Raw genomic sequence first — 21582 nt, 5'->3', positions numbered from 1 at the left:
CTCAGCCTTGAATACTGACCTCGGCCCTTTCAAGACCTCGGTCACGGTATTTCACCATACGGACCTCCCAGATATATATATACACACACACACACACTCCAGACTGTTTTGTCTCATTTCTATCATCACCGTGCCTTTACATTGTCCAAATGACAGAGTTAACAGCTATGTGATAGTTAGATAAATTGTGATCTCCAGTTAGTACTTACTGTCCATTTTCGGCTTCACATTTCCTAGCTGCTTAGTGAAATGTTCTTGCAACTGTAAACATATGAACAGCAAACACAACTTCATAAGTTTCATTCAACAGTTCCTCTTTTTATTATATCTACACTGTTCACAAAATGTTTTATGAATGTGCATCCTTATCTATGTCTGAAAACGAGTGCCTTTAAATCTAGTACTTTTCCAGATCTGTGCAAGATCTCTGCATCTTATCAGGAAATGGCTGGTGAGTCTGTAGGCTTTTATTCCAAATAAGTAGCAACATACTTAAATCCAATTATACAATAATTCCTTATCTGGCTACAAACAATTCATTTGTTGTATCAGGTGTAACTTCTGCATGGATTAAAAACAAACAAACAAACAAAGAAACAAAACAGCTGAAGGCATTGTGGATAAGACTGATTATCCCTGAACCAGAACATTCTAGTAAATGAGATGTGTACGGAGAGAACTGTTTTGGATTTCAGTATTGACTTCAGAGAAATAATGAAATACTTGTCATTTTGCTTTCTTGATGTGCTCTCACTCACTTGCGCTATCTCTGTGTGTGTGTGTGTGTGTGCGCGCGCGCGTGCTGGCAGTTCTCTTTAGTGCAATGCCAAAAACCCATCCTTTGATCATCAACACAGAGGTTCAGTGAAAACTGGATTGAGCCATAAGAAATTATACGACGCATGCCATCAAAATAAAAATCAGTGGATTCAAAAATAATCAGGAGGTGTTGCTGGCTGGGCAGACACTAGGGAAGCAGGAGCAGGTGATGATGAGTGAGGCATTCAACGCAGTTGCATCCACTCATAATTTACTTTCCGGAAATGCATCTGTAAGTGAAGAAAAAAAAAAAAACCGCAGTCAGCTGAGACGCTTCGCACGAGAAATCACAAAGATCGTCACACATAGGTGTCACACTTGCACTGACAGGTAGCAACACAAACAGAACAGGGTTTACACTCACACCATCTGTCAATTAAACCACTAACCACTGACAGAACAGATATAGGAAGAGACGGAGGTAGCTTATACATTTAATAAAGAAAGGAAGAAATAAAGAATGATACTGAGGTTAGTAAACTATGCGCTGTCACTGTCAGCTTCAGAAACTAGAACTAAGAACAGAATCAAAACAGACAATAAAACCTGCCTCCTTTTTAATTATCTTCTATTTGCAAAAAAAAAAAAAACACCACTATGAAAATGTTAATGTATTCAGTGTTAGTTTGTTAGCACTGCAAACTATTAACATACTTATCTGTAAACATTACAACTAAAGTACTGCCACTGATAAGCCTTCATTTCAAACACTACATTTTTGCATTTTAAATGTCTCACACAAACACTAAAAGAAAGCACAAGCATCGACTAATGCACACCATGCTGGTTACCTGTCCTCACAACGGGCTCTCGGATTGGTCAGCAGGCTGTAGGGGGTGGGGACAGACATGAGGTTTTGGGGGAAAAAATAATGACTGACTAAAGTCTTTACTCTTTTTAGGTTTGAACAAGTTTGGCACGCTGGCTCTGAAGCACTGAATGCTGTTCTTTTCTACACCACGGACAGTGTGTTGTTTGTTTAGAAAGGCAAAATAACATTACAGATGATTGAAAGTGACAGCCCAGTCCCATGGCGCGTACTATGCTTGATCAAACTAGATTAATGTTGACAACAATTGAAGAAAAAAAAAAATGATGCGGAAAATAAAAAGCCAGGCCGCAGAATTTAATGCAATCTAATGGATGCAGGGCTCAGAGTGACTTTTGGCTGGTGTCATTGGAAAAAGCCCTTTAGCAGAGAGGGCAACTGGGACCACTGTGTGTTTGTGTGTCTGACAGAGAGAGGGAAATAGTGAGAATATAAAAGTGCCAGAATGAAAAATATTTTTCCTCCAAGATAGAGGAAGAGAAAATATATTTTAAAAAAATAATAAAAAGAAAGGAAAGATAGAAAAACATACCTATTGGAAAGTAGGCAGGAAGTCTGCTCTTGTACAGATCCTCATCTGACTTGAGGAAAACGCAGATGATGACCCGGTCCATCTGATGAGACAGAAAAACAGATAGGTACTCCTATCTAGGCGAGAGCATGAGATGAGGAGAATGCTAAAGAGATCTTTTGCAATAATAACACTCTTAAGCCTGCAGATGTCACCAGCAACATCAGCCCAGTTCAAATAAATATTTATATCTCAAACGACCTCCTCAATTTACTGCAGCAGTAAAGTGTGTTCACTGTCTACAAGTTCATCTACGAATCCTTCTACGAGCTCATCTACAAATGCTTCTGTGAGCTCATCTCAAAATGCTTCCACAAGCTCATCCACAAATCCTTCTACAAATTCATCTACAAATTCATCTACAAATCCTTCTACAAGCTCATCTCCAAATCCTTCTACGAGCTCTGCATTTCGTTGCCTTGTACCTGTGACATGTGCAATGACAATAAAGTTGAATCTAATCTACAAATTATTCAACAAGCTCATCTACAAATTCCTCTACGAATCCTTCTCCAAGCTCAACTGCAAATTATTCAACAAGATCATCTACAAAGTCATCTATGAATCCTTCTACAAGCTCATGTACAAATTCCTCTACGAATCCTACAAGCTCAACTACAAATTATTCAACAAGCTCATCTCCAAATCTTTCTACGAGCTCATCTACAAACTCGGTCTACAAGCTCATCTACAAATCCTTCTACGAGCTCATCTACAAACTCGGTCTACAAGCTCATCTACAAATCCTTCTACGAGCTCTGCATTTCGTTGCCTTGTACCTGTGACATGTGCAATGACAATAAAGTTGAATCTAATCTACAAATTATTCAACAAGCTCATCTACAAATTCCTCTATGAATCCTACAAGCTCATCTACAAATTATTCAACAAGCTCATCTACAAATCCTTCTACGAGCTCATCTACAAATCCTTCTACGAGCTCATCTACAAACTCGGTCTACAAACTCATCTACAAATCCTTCTACGAGCTCTGCATTTCGTTGCCTTGTACCTGTGACATGTGCAATGACAAAGTTGAATCTAATCTACAAATTATTCAACAAGCTCATCTACGAATCCTTCTCCAAGCTCAACTGCAAATTATTCAACAAGATCATCTACAAAGTCATCTATGAATCCTTCTACAAGCTCATCTACAAATTCCTCTACGAATCCTACAAGCTCAACTACAAATTATTCAACAAGCTCATCTCCAAATCCTTCTACGAGCTCATCTACAAACTCAAGTCTACAAGCTCATCTACAAATCCTTCTACGAGCTCTGCATTTCGTTGCCTTGTACCTGTGACATGTGCAATGACAATAAAGTTGAATCTAATCTACAAATTATTCAACAAGCTCATCTACAAATTCATCTACGAATCCTTCTCCAAGCTCAACTACAAATTTGTCTTCAAGTTCATCTATAAACTCAGTGACAAACTCGTGTACAAACTCTTTTACATATCCGTCTACAAGTTCTACATCCTGGTCTCCAAGTTCAACCACAAACTTCCCTATAAGCTCACTTACCAGCTCAACTACAAATTTGTCTACCAGCTCATCTACAAGCTCTTCTAATCCTGCAAGCACATGCAGAAAAGGCTAAATGAGGCCCAAGGGTCTTTTTTTTTTTTTTTTTAAACTCAGCCTCAAAACTGCAAACAAACCTGCACACACTCAAGCGCACACACACACACAGATACACACATCCCCTGTCATTAAACGTTATATAACCAGCATCTGAGTGTCATGTGAGCCAGGGGTCCTTCACTTAGTCACTCAGCTCGACTCTGTTCTCTCCAGCTACAGCATTTAAAGACACACAGCAGCTCTGCACAATTAAGCGTCATTTAATCATAACAATTTCTGCCTCTTATTTAATTACAGGGTGTATATACAGATACTTGTTCAATTTCATTTGAATGCACATTTCCCCCAAGATGCGTGTCTCTGTGTATGCAGCTCACGTCCCCGGCACTGTATTCTCGACCGAGTGTGTGACATGACGTCAAATGTAAATAGATAAAACTGCATTTACAAAAACAACAAAAATAAAACATCAGATTACAAATCGTCTAAAATCTAAGTCCGTGCACTGAATTTAGGGCTATTTAATACTTAAATATTGTAATCCACAAAGTCCCCCCCAGTGATTTCAGACGAATTAACACTTAAGCACCGAGATAAATGCTGTAATGAACACAACACAGTGTGGTACTGGTCAACTTACTTAAACTTATGTAACTCTGTAATGTTAGATATTATTTCTAATCATGCTTTCTGTTAATATTTAAGTAAATAACACTCAGTAGGTTGTATTCAGAGTTGCGTTCAGCGTGAGGATTTAATACTGAAATTGTGCACAAGCACATCATTATTCAGACCTCAGACGTGAGCGCTAGCGAGAGAGGGACAGTATTACGGTAAGTCTCGTTCCACTGCCTGACAATATGCTGTCACCACAAGATGTCATGTTTTGTGCAATACTCTATAAAAAACAAACTATGGAATGCCATCTGAGGAAAGTATGAACTTCATGTCTAGACACTATTAAATATAGATAGCAAAGGACGACCCTTGAAAGTCGACAAAAAAAAAAAAAGTTTTTCTTTCCACACAAAGGACACCAGAGGAGACAGCATCTTGATCAGAAACGTTGCTTATTTAGAGGACTGTTTATTAAACTAAATTATTATAAGTTATTAAATTAAAGTGGTCTGTAAGATGATCAGGTGTGTGCTTGGTCATATTATCCATCAAACTATCAGCACATTTTCTTTGCAGGACAGAACATCCAATTAACAAATACAGGGTGTTTCAAAAAAATGTGATATTATTTGAGATGCAAATATCCCAGAAACTACATAGTCGAGGCAAATGAAACTGAACAGGCTTAATGTTGAACAATATAAGATTTCTCATCTCATCTCATTATCCCTAGCCGCTTTATCCTGTTCTACAGGGTCGCAGGCAAGCTGGAGCCTATCCCAGCTGACTACGGGCGAAAGGCGGGGTACACCCTGGACAAGTCGCCAGGTCATCACAGGACTGACACATAGACACAGACAACCATTCACACTCACATTCACACCTACGGTCAATTTAGAGTCACCAGTTAACCTAACCTGCATGTCTTTGGACTGTGGGGGAAACCGGAGCACCCGGAGGAAACCCACGCGGACACGGGGAGAACATGCAAACTCCACACAGAAAGGCCCTCGCCGGCCACGGGGCTCGAACCCGGACCTTCTTGCTGTGAGGCGACAGCGCTAACCACTACACCACCGTGCTGCCCAATAAAAGATTTATTCCTCAAAATCTGAATGAGAAATTCAAAGGTATGTGGATTCCATGAACAATTTAACAAATTTTCAATATGTGCGCCACCTGAGACACGGCACTCTAACATACAAAACGCCTTTTCTTTTCCAGTGAATGGCATTTCTATCCCTAAAAAGATAAAAACAAAAAACATTAAACGTAAAATTTTGACCTGTTTCCACACACGCTGTTAAAATTCGAGGTCAATTTAACAAGAGTTGGCAAAGTTTTTTTTTTTTTTAAGATTTTTTTTGGGCTTTTTTCACCTTTATTAGATAGGACAGTGTAGAGACAGGACAGGAAATGAGCGGGAGAGAGAGACGGGGAGGGATCGGGAAATGACCCCAGGTCAGAATCGAACCCAGGTCCCCGGATTTATGGTACGGCGCCCCAGCCACCTGAGCCACGACGCCCCCGAGAGTTGGCAAAGTTATGAGATTGTGAAATATCACATTTTTTGAAACACCCTGTACTTTGGCATTATTTTATTAATTTGACAACTCAAAATTGTGAATTAAAAGATGGCTAAAAATAGCTCATGTCCCACACAGAGTTTGCAATTTAATGACCTTGATTCAGTATCCCATAGTGTCATTGAAGGGCAAACAAGTCACTGTTGGAGTATGATTAAAAAGAAAAGAAAAAAAAACAATAGGATGTGCTGGATTAATTGCTATTTTATAAGCTGTGGAATAAGTCGTCGTCGTACTGTTACATTTAACCAGACATTTTTTGCAGCAATGTATTTTCAGTATAGACAGTAGAGACTTCTATCAAGATGTTTATTCCGAATTTCTAATATTATCATTTAAATATCTTTGTAGTTTTTTTGATTTAAAAAATTCTATCTTGCTTCAAGGTTACATCATATTACCTTTGCCTGTCTTTTTAAGGCTTAAAGGCAGTGATCTAGATGCTACTGAAAAACACCATCTGGGATGCTTCGATACAAGAAAAACCTGGGAGGTGAACTAGATGCAGGTGATTTGGATAATCTGAAGTGAGCACCTACATTCCATTCCATTCCAGGTATTTAGCAGACGCTCTTATCCAGAGTGACGTCCAACACACCCAGAGCAGCCTGGGGAGCAGTTGGGGGTTAGGTGCCTTGCTCAAGGGCACGTCAGCCATTCCTGCTGGTCCAGGGAATCAAACCAGCAACCTTTTGGTCTCAAAACTGCTTCTCTAACCATTAGGCCATGACTTCCCCAGAACATCAACTTAAGTAGGTATGGAACCCTTCTCTGAATATGTGCAAATGTCTCCACCTAAATACTGGATTAAAGTGTACCTGTCGTGAATTTTAATTACTAGCTATTTCAAAAGATCATGTATGATACCAGTGGTTCCGTCATGTAACGTTCATCATAAGCTCTTGTCAAGTATGCGTGAGTTTTAAAGTGCCATTCCACCATTGGATGTATTCTTTGGCATAAAATACAATATATTTTGACAACATATATAAATGGTATCACTAGATAGAGAAATCTTTTAGCTTCAAAATGATACATCAAACATAATTTTTTGACAACGACAAGTATATTAATTTTGCGACCAAAGTCACCTACCCTTTTAATTTCTGCGCGTGATGTCATCGGCAGGTTCCCCTTCTTGTGTACCACGTGACGTGGCACATATCAGCAATGGCGGATAGAACGCAATAAAAATAATACCAATAAATCTAGCTAATACCAATAAATCTAGCTAACTGAAAGATTAACTCAAAATTTTTCGCAATTCTTTTGGCCCCCATATACGAGGAGAAATGACTCTCTCACTTTGGGGGTTTCCTGGTCTAAAAATAGACCGACACGTGGTACACAAGAAAGGGAACCTGCTGATGACATCACGTTTCACTACCGCGTGGAAATTAAAAGGGTAGGTGACTTTGGTCGCAAAATTAATATACTTGTCGTTGTCAAAAAATTATGTTTGATATATTATTTTGAAGCTAAAAGATTTCTCTGTCTAGTCATGTTGTCATAAAATATATTGTATTTTATGCCAAAGAATACATCCAATGGTGGAATGGCACTTTAAGTCACTGCTCCGCCAGTTAGGCATGGTCAGCGATATGTTGCTTCCTTCATGGGCTGTTCCGGCACCGGTAGTGACGCACAGTCATTGGTTTGTCCAATTGTCTGGGCTGCAGTGGACTGGTCACTGACCCTATGTGGCAAACACCAGTCTAAGATAACACATCAATTGATTTGCTCATAAGAAATCTCATCTCATCATCTCTAGCCGCTTTATCCTGTTCTACAGGGTCGCTGGCAAGCTGGAGCCTATCCCAGTTGACTACGGGCGAAAGGCAGGGTACACCCTGGACAAGTCGCCAGGTCATCACAGGGCCTCATAAGAAATAGGAGAAATATTTAAACTTACTCGAGCTGATCTTTGGCTGGATCGAGTCAAAGTCTTAAAAAATAAAATAAAATTTAAAAAAAGCACCGTCCATCATCAGTTCTCAAGATTGAACCGAATCGCTGTCCTGAATCATGAATTGATTCACTGTCCTGAATCATCCGAAGCGCATAAAATCCGCGTGCCATCTCGAAACAAGTTTTACCTCCAAATAGCCCAAACTATGTCAGACAGATTTTATCCTGTTTACGGTGGGCGTTCCCACCACGAAAGAGAAACCAATTGAAACCGAAAGAGTGAAAGTGATCATCATGCCGTTACCATCCCTGTGTCCGAAATCGCTCACTCGTTCACTACTCCCTACTTCCTATAAAGGAAATTACTATACAGAGGACTATATAGTGAGCTTATTAGTAAAATGAAAAAAAAACGCTTTCGGACACTAGTCCATCGTGCTGGTATTTACGTCATTACTGTCGCACAATTAAAACATGCCCGATCAGTCGGCTGGTGGGTTTTCAAAATAATAAATACATGCATGTATTTTTGTGATCAATTCATATTATACTGAGCGTATTTCCCACATTAATCAATACAAAGTACCTGCATCTTTCAGTTTTTTAAAATCACGACCGAATACTTTCTTCTTTGCCGCTGCCTTTTATTAAATCAAATTTGAGACTTTTAATTTGATTTCTTTCAGAGCGACCGCCACGCATGATGCTTGGTTAGTGACGATCGGTTGTACACTACATTTTGTGATGCATTGTGGAATACTTTGAATGCACTATATAGGGTGTAAATAATCCTCACTATTGTTTCGAACAGCACTACAAAATGGTGTCCTCATTATATAGTGCCCTATATAGTGAGTAAGGAACTATTTCGGACACAGGGCATGTGAATAGTCGTTTATGAATGCGGAAGCGCGTGCTCCGGTGTGAACGGGTAAGGTAACAAGTTTTATGTTTTATCTAATTTAGGTAATTTAAAAACTATATTATTTGGCAGTGGGCACATATAAAAGTATAAAGTATAAAGTTTCTGTCAATATGTTTATCATGCTTGTCTGATAAAAAACTTGAAGATACATGATACAATGCATGACCTACTCATTCTAAACCTGTCGAGCTTCGCCAGCGAAGCTCTCGACCCCAAAGTACAACCAAATTTACTTGCACATAATGCCATGAAATAATAGATATGCGCCATAAAGATCTATTATAAGTATTAGATCTATATTTATTCAACGTGTTCTGAAGTTACTTGACCGGGAACTGGGAATCTCGACCCACAGAACACTGCTTGTTTACTCGCACCTGAGAACCCGGAATCAACGACTGTATGCCACTTCCGGCTGGTAATGGCTGCTCCCCGTGGTTTTGCCTCCGTGGGTAATTCATGGAATAAAATTGTCTACAAAAGTGCTTTTACCAGGGCTTTGAACCGGTTCAAGGAACGAAAACGAAAACCGGGAACTTTTTCTATTTCACATGGAACAGAAACAAAACCAGAAACTTTATTATTTTTTATGCTCCGGAACAGAAACGCTTATTAAAAATAATGGTAACCGGTTAATACCGGTTTTTATTTTGTTCCTCAAAGTTTCCGTAGCCTACAAATAAAAAAGTCATTCTTCTCCTGCGCAAGTTTCTATGACCCGCTGGGGTTCACTTCCTGTGTGACGTTCGCTGACTGAATGTAGAGAGCGGGAGGGTGGACTACTATCATGTCTCCACATCTTAAATAAGAGGTAAATATTGCAGTCTATCGTTATTCAAAAACGTCAATTTCAAACACGATATCAATATATTTGTCCACGTTAATGAGAGGCTCGCGAACATTAAATGACATTAACCTCTGTTAGCCTATCAATGCATAGGGCCTGACTAGCCTTTGGTAACACACTAAACGAATTCTCTTTCATTTTTGGCACTTTTTCTGTTTGTGTAGATGGGAAGACATACTGAGAATCCAAATTGCCAACATTTGAAATAATAATTGTTTTGAATTATTTCTTGTCTTATTTAATGAAGGTTGTAATAGAATTAGCCTACATTTGGCTTAAGCTGGATGAGACAGAGACATAATTTTATAGCCATTTGTTAAACAGCTGACAGGGAACGTAATTAACCGTTCCGGGAACGAAATTTTTTTGTTCTAACCAGTTCAGGAACGTCTATTTAATGGTGGAACCCAAAACCAGAAACGTTAAAATTCTGTTTCTGTTCGGAACGAACCAATAGGAAAAAAATTCTGGTTCAAAGCCCTGGCTTTTACTGTGTTTTTTTTTTTTTTTGACTCAAAGTGTGCGTCTTTTGTCTATAAGTACCGTAATACATAAAGCATGATTAACGTTGTAAGCATGACCAATACTGGTACACTTTAAGTAATCAACTCAATACAGCCCATAGTGACTCAGGGGTAGTCCGATTTACACGCTTGAATAAACACCAGACTTATAAGGTAAAATGTGAAGGGGGGGGGAGAAAACTTTTGATTTCAAATGATAAAATGCAATAAGTGTTTTTATTCCTGAAAAAAGAAGCCCCAAACAAACCAGGAGTCTGTGTACGTAACCAGCATTTCTCTTGTTCCTGTTTTCTCTTCAGCATCAAACAGCGCTCGCCTCCTTCCTCTCCCCTGCCACCTGTTTTGTCCTATTTCCTTCACTTTTTCCTTTTCTTCAGCAAATATCTCCCTCCTCTGTCTCTCTCTTTCAGTTCCCTCCTTACCCATGCTCGCTAATTTGGTGTGTGTTGATGGTATAGTGTGGCTGGGGGGGTGGGGAGAGGAGAAGGGCTTGTTAATTAGGACTCTCTAATTAGCTCGTTTCTGTCACTGCACAGAACTGTAGAGGCAGACGAACTGTCAACGTGTCAGCACACAGCTCAGGACCGGATGGCCAGAGTTACAGAGAGAGAGAGAGAGAGAAATAAAGAGAAAGGCACAGCTTACCTGATGCTTCATTACGTGTTAAATCTACCTTGGGCTTTCTTTTTTCACCACTGCATACATGAAGGGCTCCTCTGCGTGTGTGTGTGTGTGTGTGTGTTATAGTGCAAGTAGGAACCAAGACAGTGAACTTGTCTGACTAGATTAATGAAAACAGTGCCCTGTGGCCAATTTCGTATACTCATTTCCTACTTATTTTTCACTGTGAACCCAACAGACAGTTAAGTATACTTAGAATAGTACATAAGCATGTGATTAAAGATGAGACAGAGCTTATGTCCCTCTGTGACCACCATGACAACATGATGCACTATTCAGCATCACACAATAACAGCAGCAGCTAAAAAAGAACACCAACAGGGAGTTTGTCCTGCTCACACACACCTGCGCTGGGTTGTCCTCCAGGTATTCTCGTACTGTCTTCAGAGCCACTTCCACTGCCTGCTCAGGTGGGTATCCTTCATTACACACAAACACATGCAGTGTAGAAATGTTAGGGGATACACACTGGTGACATCACACGCACTGTATGTCTGAGTGGAACACAACTCGTCTACACATAGGGATTTTAGGTTTTCAAGCTATTTTCTGAATAGAAACGTAATCACTGAATTGACCACCATTCAAAACAAAAGCTAGCTAGATCACTTTTCTCAATTGGGGCACTTGTCAATTTCCACCCACTCTTTACTCTCATACAAACAAGAACGGTGAGGGCTAGCACGTGCTACTTCTGAGACGTGAACCTGCCGCTTGTGCTGTGTCACACAGGGCAGCGTAACACACACGGAGGAAAGTGCCATTTACCCTCTTCCACATACATGAGCTCACAATCTCCCAAACACTTTGCTGTTGTGTGGGAGCTTTTTTTTTAGGGCTCGGTCCTATAACACTGACAACTATGGCTATACCTCTACCTGAATTTCGTTCCAGTCTGGAGCAGTCACACCACAACTATAATCCCGCTTGTTCCTGCCACTCAGGGAAATAAGTGCATGCAACTTAAGAATAGTCATGGAAGTTTTTTCCAAGTAGTAGCACATTATTCCGGGTCATACTGTACAGCTTGGAGTTCAAAACAACCCATGCACATGCTGCGGTGGTTGACAAAATACGGATAGGTCACAGATTACGTAAATATAATGAAAAAGGATCCAAAATACGGAGTGGTTACAGATTTTAATACGGATGTGTCACAGATGCATCAGTATATTTCAGATTGGTTACCGATTTCATACAGATGATGCATTACGGATTAAAAAAAAAAAAAAATTAAGACATCTAAAACAATTAAATGTTCGGACTGCTGAAGTTCATAATTAAAATATCTTACCTGCATTCATATGTTTAATTTATTAATTTACTATTGATATTTCACAGAAAATAATCACAAATCCATGAATAAAAGATCCGTGCTTTGTAATATATTCTTTTATTTTCCGTGAATCTGTATTCTGTGACTTCAAGATGCAATAAGGATGTACAAAGCAGCCTGGGGAAAACAGCACGTGCTCAGACAATGTCACACGTAAACAATTACCTGATTGGTCAGATGTTTTATCGGATCAGGTCCAGGCCTGGAAAAAATCTCTCCAGAAGCAATCTCACGGATATGGATAAACCCAGGCCTGGGCTATAGGTATCGTTATCGGTCCGGTGTGACCACCAACCATATACACTACAGAGGACCGATTTACTTATAGTCATCATTATAGTTATAGATATTGTGGGACCGGGATTTAATTCAGGAAAATGTAAATTTTCAAATCATTAAGGACTGTTTACATACTTTTTATTCTGATTTTATCGACAGGCCGATGAATGAAACATTTTGTTTGGTGATACAAAAAGTAAAACGTGTTACAATATTACCCAGTATATCCTCCTATTCAAAACGTATTTTCAGATAATAGCATATCCCGAAGCTTTTTATTGTACCACAGCAACTTGCCAATGATTTAATGTCATGTACAGTGGGGCAAAAAAAGTATTTAGTCAGTCACCAATTGTGCAAGTTCTCCCACTTAAAAAGATCAGAGAGGCCTGTAATTTTCATCATAGGTATACCTCAACTATGAGAGACAAAATGAGAAGAAAAATCCAGAAAATCACATTGTCTGATTTTTAAAGAATTTTATTTGCAAATTATGGTGGAAAATAAGTATTTGGTCAATAACAAAAGTTCATCTCAATACTTTGTTATATACCCTTTGTTGGCAATGACAGAGGTCAAACGTTTTCTGTAAGTCTTCACAAGGTTTTCACACACTGTTGCTGGTATTTTGGCCCATTCCTCCATGCAGATCTCCTCTAGAGCAGTGATGTTTTGGGGCTGTCGCTGGGCAACACGGACTTTCAACTCCCTCCAAAGATTTTCTATGGGGTTGAGATCTGGAGACTGGCTAGGCCACTCCAGGACCTTGAAATGCTTCTTACGAAGCCACTCCTTCATTGCCCGGGCAGTGTGTTTGGGATCATTGTCATGCTGAAAGACCCAGCCACGTTTCATCTTCAATGCCCTTGCTGATGGAAGGAGGTTTTCACTCAAAATCTCACGATACATGGCCCCATTCATTCTTTCCTTTACACGGATCAGTCGTCCTGGTCCCTTTGCAGAAAAACACCCCCAAAGCTTGATGTTTCCACCCCCACGCTTCACAGTAGGTATGGTGTTCTTTGGTTGCAACTCAGCATTCTTTCTCTTCCAAACACGACAAGTTGAGTTTTTACCAAAAAGTTCTATTTTGGTTTCATCTGACCATATGACATTCTCCCAATCCTCTTCTGGATCATCCAAATGCTCTCTAGCAAACTTCAGACGGGTCTGGACATGTACTGGCTTAAGCGGGGGACACGTCTGGCACTGCAGGATTTGCGTCCCTGGCAGCGTAGTGCGTTACTGATGGTAGCCTTTGTTACTTTGGTCCCAGCTCTCTGCAGGTCATTCACTAGGTCCCCCCATGTGGTTCTGGGATTTTTGCTCACCGTTCTTGTGATCATTTTGACCCCATGGGGTGAGATCTTGTGTGGAGCCCCAGATCGAGGGAGATTATCAGTGGTCTTGTATGTCTTCCATTTTCTAATAATTGCTCCCACAGTTGATTTCTTCACACCAAGCTGCTTACCTACTGCAGACTCAGTCTTCCCAGCCTGGTGCAGGTCTACAATTTTGTTTCTGGTGTCCTTTGACAGCTCTTTGGTCTTGGCCATAGTGGAGTTTGGAGTGTGACTGTTTGAGGTTGTGGACAGGTGTCTTACGAGTTCAAACAGGTGCCATTAATACAGGTAACGAGTGGAGGACAGAGGAGCCTCTTAAAAAAGTAGTTACAGATCTGTGAGAGCCAGAAATCTTGCTTGTTTGTAGGTGACCAAATACTTATTTTACCAAGGAATTTACCAATTAATTCATTAAAAATCCTACAATGTGATTTCCTGGATTCTTTCCCCCCATTCTGTCTCTCATAGTTGAAGTGTACCTATGATGAAAATTACAGGCCTCTCTCATCTTTTTAAGTGGGAGAACTTGCACAATTGGTGGCTGACTAAATACTTTTTTGCCCCACTGTAGAATGTCACAATGAACTGTCTGCACTGTTAGAGAAAATCAATCAACATTTTCTGACCAATCAGAATTCAACATCACTGTGGCATGATGTTAATTATTATTAGCTACTTAACAACTAGATGGCTAACTCTACCCATTTCTATAATCCAAATACAAATGATCCTTTCCTAGATAACTAAGCAACTTCTGAGGTGAAAAAGTCTATTGACCTAATAATGTTTTTGCAATGGAGTATATTAATGACGACAGCATATTAGGGCCATTGTAGGTAAAAAAAAAAAAAATACAGAGATGAGGGACAGGGTAATAGTCAGATTATAAAATTCAGAATTTCTGAGATTAAAGTCATTAATGTACAAGAAAACTTGGCTATTCTCTGATATTATAAAGCCATAGGTTTTCGAGCAAAAAACTCAAATTCTGAGATTAAAAAGTCACAAATTTACAAGGGAAAAACTTGGATATGCGCCAAGACAACAATCACATGCTTCCAGGCTGCAGTGCATTCTGGGAAATGTAGTGGAAAATGTCTTAGCACGTTTTTCAAATAATATTGGCTGGCGTTGAGTGGTATATCAGATATATTCCCTTCAGCTCGTTCGTTATCATGCTAGCTGAATAGAATATATCTGATATACCATGAAAAAAAGCCAGCCAATATTATTATTATTATTATTATTATACATACACATTCCTTTCGGGTGTTCAGTGCATCTTTCTCTTTCAAAATTCTCTCAAAATCTTCCGTATTTAATGAAGCAAACCTGGCGGCCATGTTTGTTTACAAATTGTCACCGTCACTCGTTAGTGCAGAAGTTTTACATCTCTGACGTGTGATGTCATGCTGTCTTGACAACCATGCAATATTGTAAACCATATTCGACGCTCATTCTCCATTGAATAGAGTGACGTAATACACATAGGATAAGCGATATGCGAACAATATTGCATGCTATCAAACCAAATGAATGAAACCCGCTAGAAGGGAACAGAATACACGTTTTTACTCCATCGAAAAAGTGTCCTGCATGTATAATAATCTAATTTGCGCAATTGAGGTGGAAAGACTGCATTTCCTAGCCTGGCAAGCCAGACTAAATGTGAATATTTAGTCTGGCCTCGGTCGTAGACATTTCCGAAGGGTGTGGGAGGAACAACCCGCTGTCTTTCAAACCGTCTCTGTGCGTATAGGCCAACGCTCTGACCAATCAGCGCAACAGTGACTGTGACGTAGTCAGAGCGACAGAAAGCAGTGGGGGAGGCCTTGAAATAATTTTTCAAAATGCGTATTAATTAATAAACAGGTTCTAGATATTAAGAAGTTTGGAGATAATGACCACAAGTTTGGAGTCTGTACCACATACTTAACATACACTTTTTTTTTTCAAGTGTTTTTCAAGGGTTTGCTTAAACTGTTTGAGAGTTTTTATTTAGTGGTGTTTGGTGAAATAATTTCCCTTAAATTTAAAATAACGGGAAAATAAGAAACAATCAAAAAGTAATGTTTCAAAGCTGTTTATTAATTCTTCGTACTGCACAAACTAGCCCCATCCTTTTGGCTACGAGCGGAGCCAGCTGGTAGATCAGACTTTTGCCATAGCCGGTCGGCAAAACAGCGAAAACGTCCTTCTTGAAAAGGAAGGAGCGGAGAGCCTCTTCCTGCTCATGTTTCAACAAAAACTCCAAGTCTAATTCTTCTAAAACTGATTCCAAAGTGGAGTCAAACATGCGCTGTTCACTAGCCATAGCCATCTTTCCTGTTGTGCTTTCTCCAGCGTCGCGCAGTCTTGTCGTCACTCCTGAAAAAGCCCGCCCAAAGAATCCAAACAAAAACCTTGCGTTGTGATTGGCGGGCACGATTTGATGCCCGGGGTGTTTTGTTGATATGGTGCGAGGCTAGACCCACTCGTAGGCAAAAATATTTTTGGCTGCTAGGCGGGTGGGTCTAGTTTACTAGGCTACGCATTTCCTACAACTTTCAGCTCCGTGGCATGATGGTGTTGATTGTCAGTAACGGCGCTGAAACCACGAGCTCGGCGCAACCTCCAAACATGGCCGCTCCGGACTACAAGTCCCAAGAGTCACAGCGCCCTCTGTCACCTGACTATTAACTACACCTGTCTCTCATCCTGCAATCACCCAGCACGCCTATATATACACTCAGCTCTTACTTCCCCACTTCGCGAAGTATTGTCTAGTATCCCCGTGTCTAACTTTACTGAGCTGTTTGGTTTCCGCCTGAGTTCCAGTTTACGACCTGTGTTTACATTTATCCTCGACTTTGTCTTTTGCCTACTCTCCGTTGCATCGTTTGCTGATTGACTGACCCTCACTCATTTCCAGACTACGATTCCTGTTGTACGATTTGGCTCAGCGTGCTGTCTGCGAAGCCCCCGGTCTCCCCCGCGCCTGCATCTGTAAGTGCCTGCAGTCTGACATTGATCCAACCTTGCAAAGTGAAATGATCTGGTTCTTAGTCAAAACACCCCCCTCTTTCTGAGTTTTTTCCCCATAAATGTCTCATCTCATTATCTCTAGCCGCTTTATCCTGTTCAACAGGGTTGCAGGCAAGCTGGAGCCTATCCCAGCTGACTACGGGCGAAAGGCGGGGTACACCCTGAACAAGTCGCCAGGTCATCACAGGGCTGACACATAGGCACAGACAACCATTCACACTCACATTCACACCTACGGTCAATTTAGAGTCACCAGTTAACCTAACCTGCATGTCTTTGGACTGTGGGGGAAACCGGAGCACCCGGAGGAAACCCACACGGACACGGGGAGAACATGCAAACTCCGCACAGAAAGGCCCTCGAACCCGGACCTTCTTGCTGTGAGGTGACAGCGCTAACCACTACACCACCGTGCCGCCCCCATAAATGTATTACTTTTTATTCACAGAACTTCAGTTTTTTGTTCTGGCAAATTTATGAGTATATCTCAGAGGATATCTGACGTTATTTCTTGTAAATGTACGACTGCAATCTCAAATTCTGTGGTGTTTTTTTTTTCCTAGAAAATTACCCCCTCCCTACAATATTATGCCATTAACCTACAATTGCCATAATACATCATTGTAAAATAACACTTAGCTTTTCTTTCAACTGCTCTGATTCACTACTAACCTGACTATCTTCCAACAGCTGAATTACTTCCTGTATTTGCAAGAGGATATACTGAGTCTGATAAAATGCTGGTAAATTTCCTTCAGAGAACTTAGTAAGGTATCCGAGAGCGGAACAGAAGGATCTTTTCATTTAGTATCAGTGATTTTGTCACCATCTGTCTTCACACCAAATCCTGTCAACTGTTTTGATTGTGCAAACCAAGCAGGAGCATTTAAGATCTGAGAAAATGAAATAATTAAAACTCCTATGTGCCAAATGTGTTTATTGCATTTATTTATTTATTTCATACACAGAGAACATGGTGTAGATAAAAATGGATGCTGATGTAGGCTGCTTTAAAAAAAAAAAGCTATTCCGGGTTCAAAAAAGTTAGCGACGGATCCTACTTTAATCAGAGTGCACAGATTACAATCCCCCTGACACACTTACTCACCCAATCACTCTTAATCTCAACATCTACACCCTTTGTTAATCTAAATAATCCCACATGGTACTGCAACTGATATCCACTGAAGCATTACGGAAAGAAATGAGCTCTTGTCTTAAAAACAGCTGCAGATCTCTGATCATGATGAACAAATGAGGGCATCATTATAAGCACAGTTAATGAAAAACCACAGGCATCACAGGATGCAATATTATTAAGAAGGATTGCTTCACAAATGCATTACAAAAATCCCACTGGGTATTATTTGGAAATCCAAACAGAGCGAAGCTGCTAGTGGAAATTGATGAAATAATTTGTAAAATTAACATTACATTGAAAATGAGCATGAAACATTTTACAGTTTTATGAACTGAGGCTCTGTGGAATTCTGCCACTCACCGTACACTCCAGTGGAGATGCAGGGAAAAGCCTAGAAAAGACATCAAATGGGATGAGAGAGAGAGAGAGAGATAGAGAGAGATGAAATAAGGAGCCGACACACTTAAACACATAAATTGACATATAGTAGGAAACAAGCTTTTATGGGATATCTGCCATAACGTGATTGTGCCAAGTGGGCGGAGCTAGGACCATGATGGATTATGCACTATAAATGTTCACCACAGTCCCACAGCACCGTGCTGACAAGTTATTGCCTTATTAGTAATTACTATTTTTATAGACCTAGTGCTAACAAAAGTGTGTTAATTAATAAGCTATAATAGTACCAATAAAGCAAGGCAACAGGTAACGAATAAAACAACGGGAAGTGCCGTTATCGGAAAATAATAAGTTAATAATAATGTAATTATTTATAATGAATAAAATTCTTAACTTCTGGCTGGAAATGCATTATGCCACCCTGTCAAAAATACTGATGTCTTTACAGCTACACTTAGACTACGTTCAGACTGCACCCTGAAACGACCCATATCCGATTTTTTTTGCCCATATGCGACCTGTATCCGATTTGTTATTGACAATCTGAACGACACAGATCCGATTTTTTCACATGCGACCCAGGCCGCTTGGATATGTGGTCCTAATTCCGATGCATATCTGTTATTTTCACATGCGACTGCAGTCTGACTTCATGCAACCTACATGTCATCAACAAGAGACAAACATCACTATTCTGCGTTGACTAATCCCACCTCTTTGGTGGAAAACAACAACATTTGTACAGTTTTCAGAATTTAAATAGACTTTTATAGAATTGATCAAGCTAATGGTGGATTTGGTAGGGACCTGGCTGTTGATCTGTTAGCCTGATTAAATAAAACAGTTTCTATAACTGATTTGTAACTTAAACCATTCTGTATTACAAGATTATAAGATTGTTCTGGAAATTTCCAGTAATTTGACACCTTCGGTCTCATTAGTCTGCTGCCCACATTAATCAGATTATTGTGTGAGTTCCGCCGCCGCCACAAAAACCACATCGCCAGGTCTCGCCTCATCTCCATCGCAAACTGCACTGGTGTTTCTGCGCCTTGAGCCAGCGCTGAGAGAAGTTGCAGAATTCAGCTGGCTATAAACAATCTAAATAAATATTTATAAAAATGTAGAAAAAGTTTATTAATATGACGAAATAAATATGTGCAAATTATTAAGCCTGAATGAAGAGTTTGGTAATACAGCGGCCGTATCCCAAACGACTGCCTACTGAAGCTCGAGTGCACTATATAGAGTTTAAAAATCCATTACTTCATAGTAACATGTAGTGCACTTATATAGAAATTAGAGAGACATTTAGGAGTCAACCCTCGTTACCAGGCTACACGTTTTCATTTCAGTTCAGAAACAAAAACACACATGAGACCTCACACTAACACTAACCAGATAATTAAACAAACAAACAAACAAACAAACAAAAGAAATCATTAAATTTGAAGAGTGCGCTTTTTTTTTTGCTTACGTATTACGTAGATGTGCTTATTACGTGTCAATTTGCGCATGCGGGACACTTTTGGGTCGTTTTCCGTTCATATTGGAGATCGCATACAAGTCTCATATAATTGGTAATGTGAACGGCCTAACAAAAAAATTGGATTTCACAACAAATCGGATATGGGTCGTTTCAGGTTGCAGTCTGAACGTAGTGTTAATGTCTACTTCAAAAAAATTCGCACTTATTTGTTAACACATTTATAATCTGATTCTCATTAGGCTTAGATTACATGCAGTGTCCACCACACAAGGCTAAATGAATGAACTGTTACTATGGAAACTATAGTGTATTAGAACAAGAGAATTAATATACAGTACCAGTCAAAAGTATGTGGACACACATGTTCACTCATACGTTTTTCTGTATTTTGACTATTTTCTACTTTGTAGAACAAACATGAAAACATCAAAACTATGAAATAACATCTGGAACACATGTGGTAAACAAAAAAAAGTGTTTAATAACCAATATGTTTCATAGTTTAGATTCTTCAAAGTAGCCAGCGTTTACCTTGATGACGATTTGCACACTATTGGCATTATCTTAACCAGCTTCATGAAATAGTCACCTGGAATGCTTTTCAATTAACACGTGTGCCTCGTCAAAAGCTAATTAGTACAATTTTTTGCCTTCTTAATGCGTTTGAGATTAAATAGTAAATAATAAAATACAGTAAACACCCCTATTCAAGGCCTTATGTGCCTCTTGGCACGAAGAAGAAAGGTAAGGTAACAGGTGAATAGCCCTATTCCACAATTGTAGTAATCCATATGATGTCAAGAATCGCTCAACTAATTAAAGAGAAACGACAGCCATCATTACTTTAAGGCATGAAGTGTCTTTTAATTAATAAAAATAAAGAAAAACCATTGAATTAGAACGCGTGTCCAAACTTTTGACTGGTACTGCGAATCCGTGACTTAACTAGCAGTCGACATTACTATCAATTCTATTACTGATTAAAGATTAATCAGTGATGTGGTATAAGGCAAAATATAGTGGTGTACAACGATGCAATGTTTGATAATACAGTTCGTTAACCGAGATGGAATTATTTTAGCACGATCAGCAAGTTGAGTAAAACCCAGACGTGATCATCGCAGGTAAGCGTGGTGGAAAGATCATGGACATGTTTTTACTTATCAAATTCACCGATATTTCATGATCTCCTTGTCGAAACCTACTTTGTTTCTTACTCTTTCATTTGACAGTAGCCATTTTGTATCTAAACGTGCGTTTGAGAAGTCACGTGAGGTGTCGAAAATAGTGATCACTTTCACCGGTGTCCACCGTTATCGACACCCTGTGGAATTAAATGACATGTACTTTAAAAAAAAAATAAAATAAAAGTGCTGTGATTTATAATAATTTTTTTCTGATTCATAACAGAATGGAAAGCTCATAGAGTATTTGGACTCCTATTGCAATAAATAGAATTAGACCAGAATTAAATTCCTAGTATATAAAAACGAGTGCTCTGAGAGCACAATATCCCCCGCTGGCAACTGTGCCATAACTCTGGTAAAATGCGACTGAATTGAACGAAATTGCAATATGCGCATTACCGACATATAACAAAGAATCCTGCCAAGTTTCGTGAAATTCCTCCAAAAAAAGTGTGAGAGGAGTTGATTTCAGAAGGTGAG

The 21582-nt window shown here is 39.6% G+C and overlaps 1 protein-coding gene across 1 annotated transcript in view; it reads right to left on the bottom strand.

Moving 5' to 3' along the window:
• Window positions 1–297: 297 nt before the first annotated feature.
• The window catches only part of macrod1 (mono-ADP ribosylhydrolase 1), a 219377-nt gene continuing 198092 nt past the window's right edge, over window positions 298–21582 (bottom strand). Inside the window, exons 7-10 of the mRNA XM_060928074.1 lie at window positions 18385–18415; window positions 11247–11320; window positions 2181–2262; window positions 298–1049 (exon numbers count right to left, since the gene is read on the bottom strand). Coding sequence (XP_060784057.1) covers window positions 1024–1049; window positions 2181–2262; window positions 11247–11320; window positions 18385–18415 — 213 coding nt within the window. The 3' untranslated portion in view covers window positions 298–1023. The remainder of the gene's footprint in view (window positions 1050–2180; window positions 2263–11246; window positions 11321–18384; window positions 18416–21582) is intronic.

The sequence above is a fragment of the Neoarius graeffei genome, chromosome 8, assembly GCF_027579695.1.
Source record: "Neoarius graeffei isolate fNeoGra1 chromosome 8, fNeoGra1.pri, whole genome shotgun sequence".
Classification (NCBI taxonomy): domain Eukaryota; kingdom Metazoa; phylum Chordata; class Actinopteri; order Siluriformes; family Ariidae; genus Neoarius; species Neoarius graeffei.
Note: the sequence above shows the minus strand (reverse complement) of the source record. Positions and strands in the feature narration are given on the sequence as shown.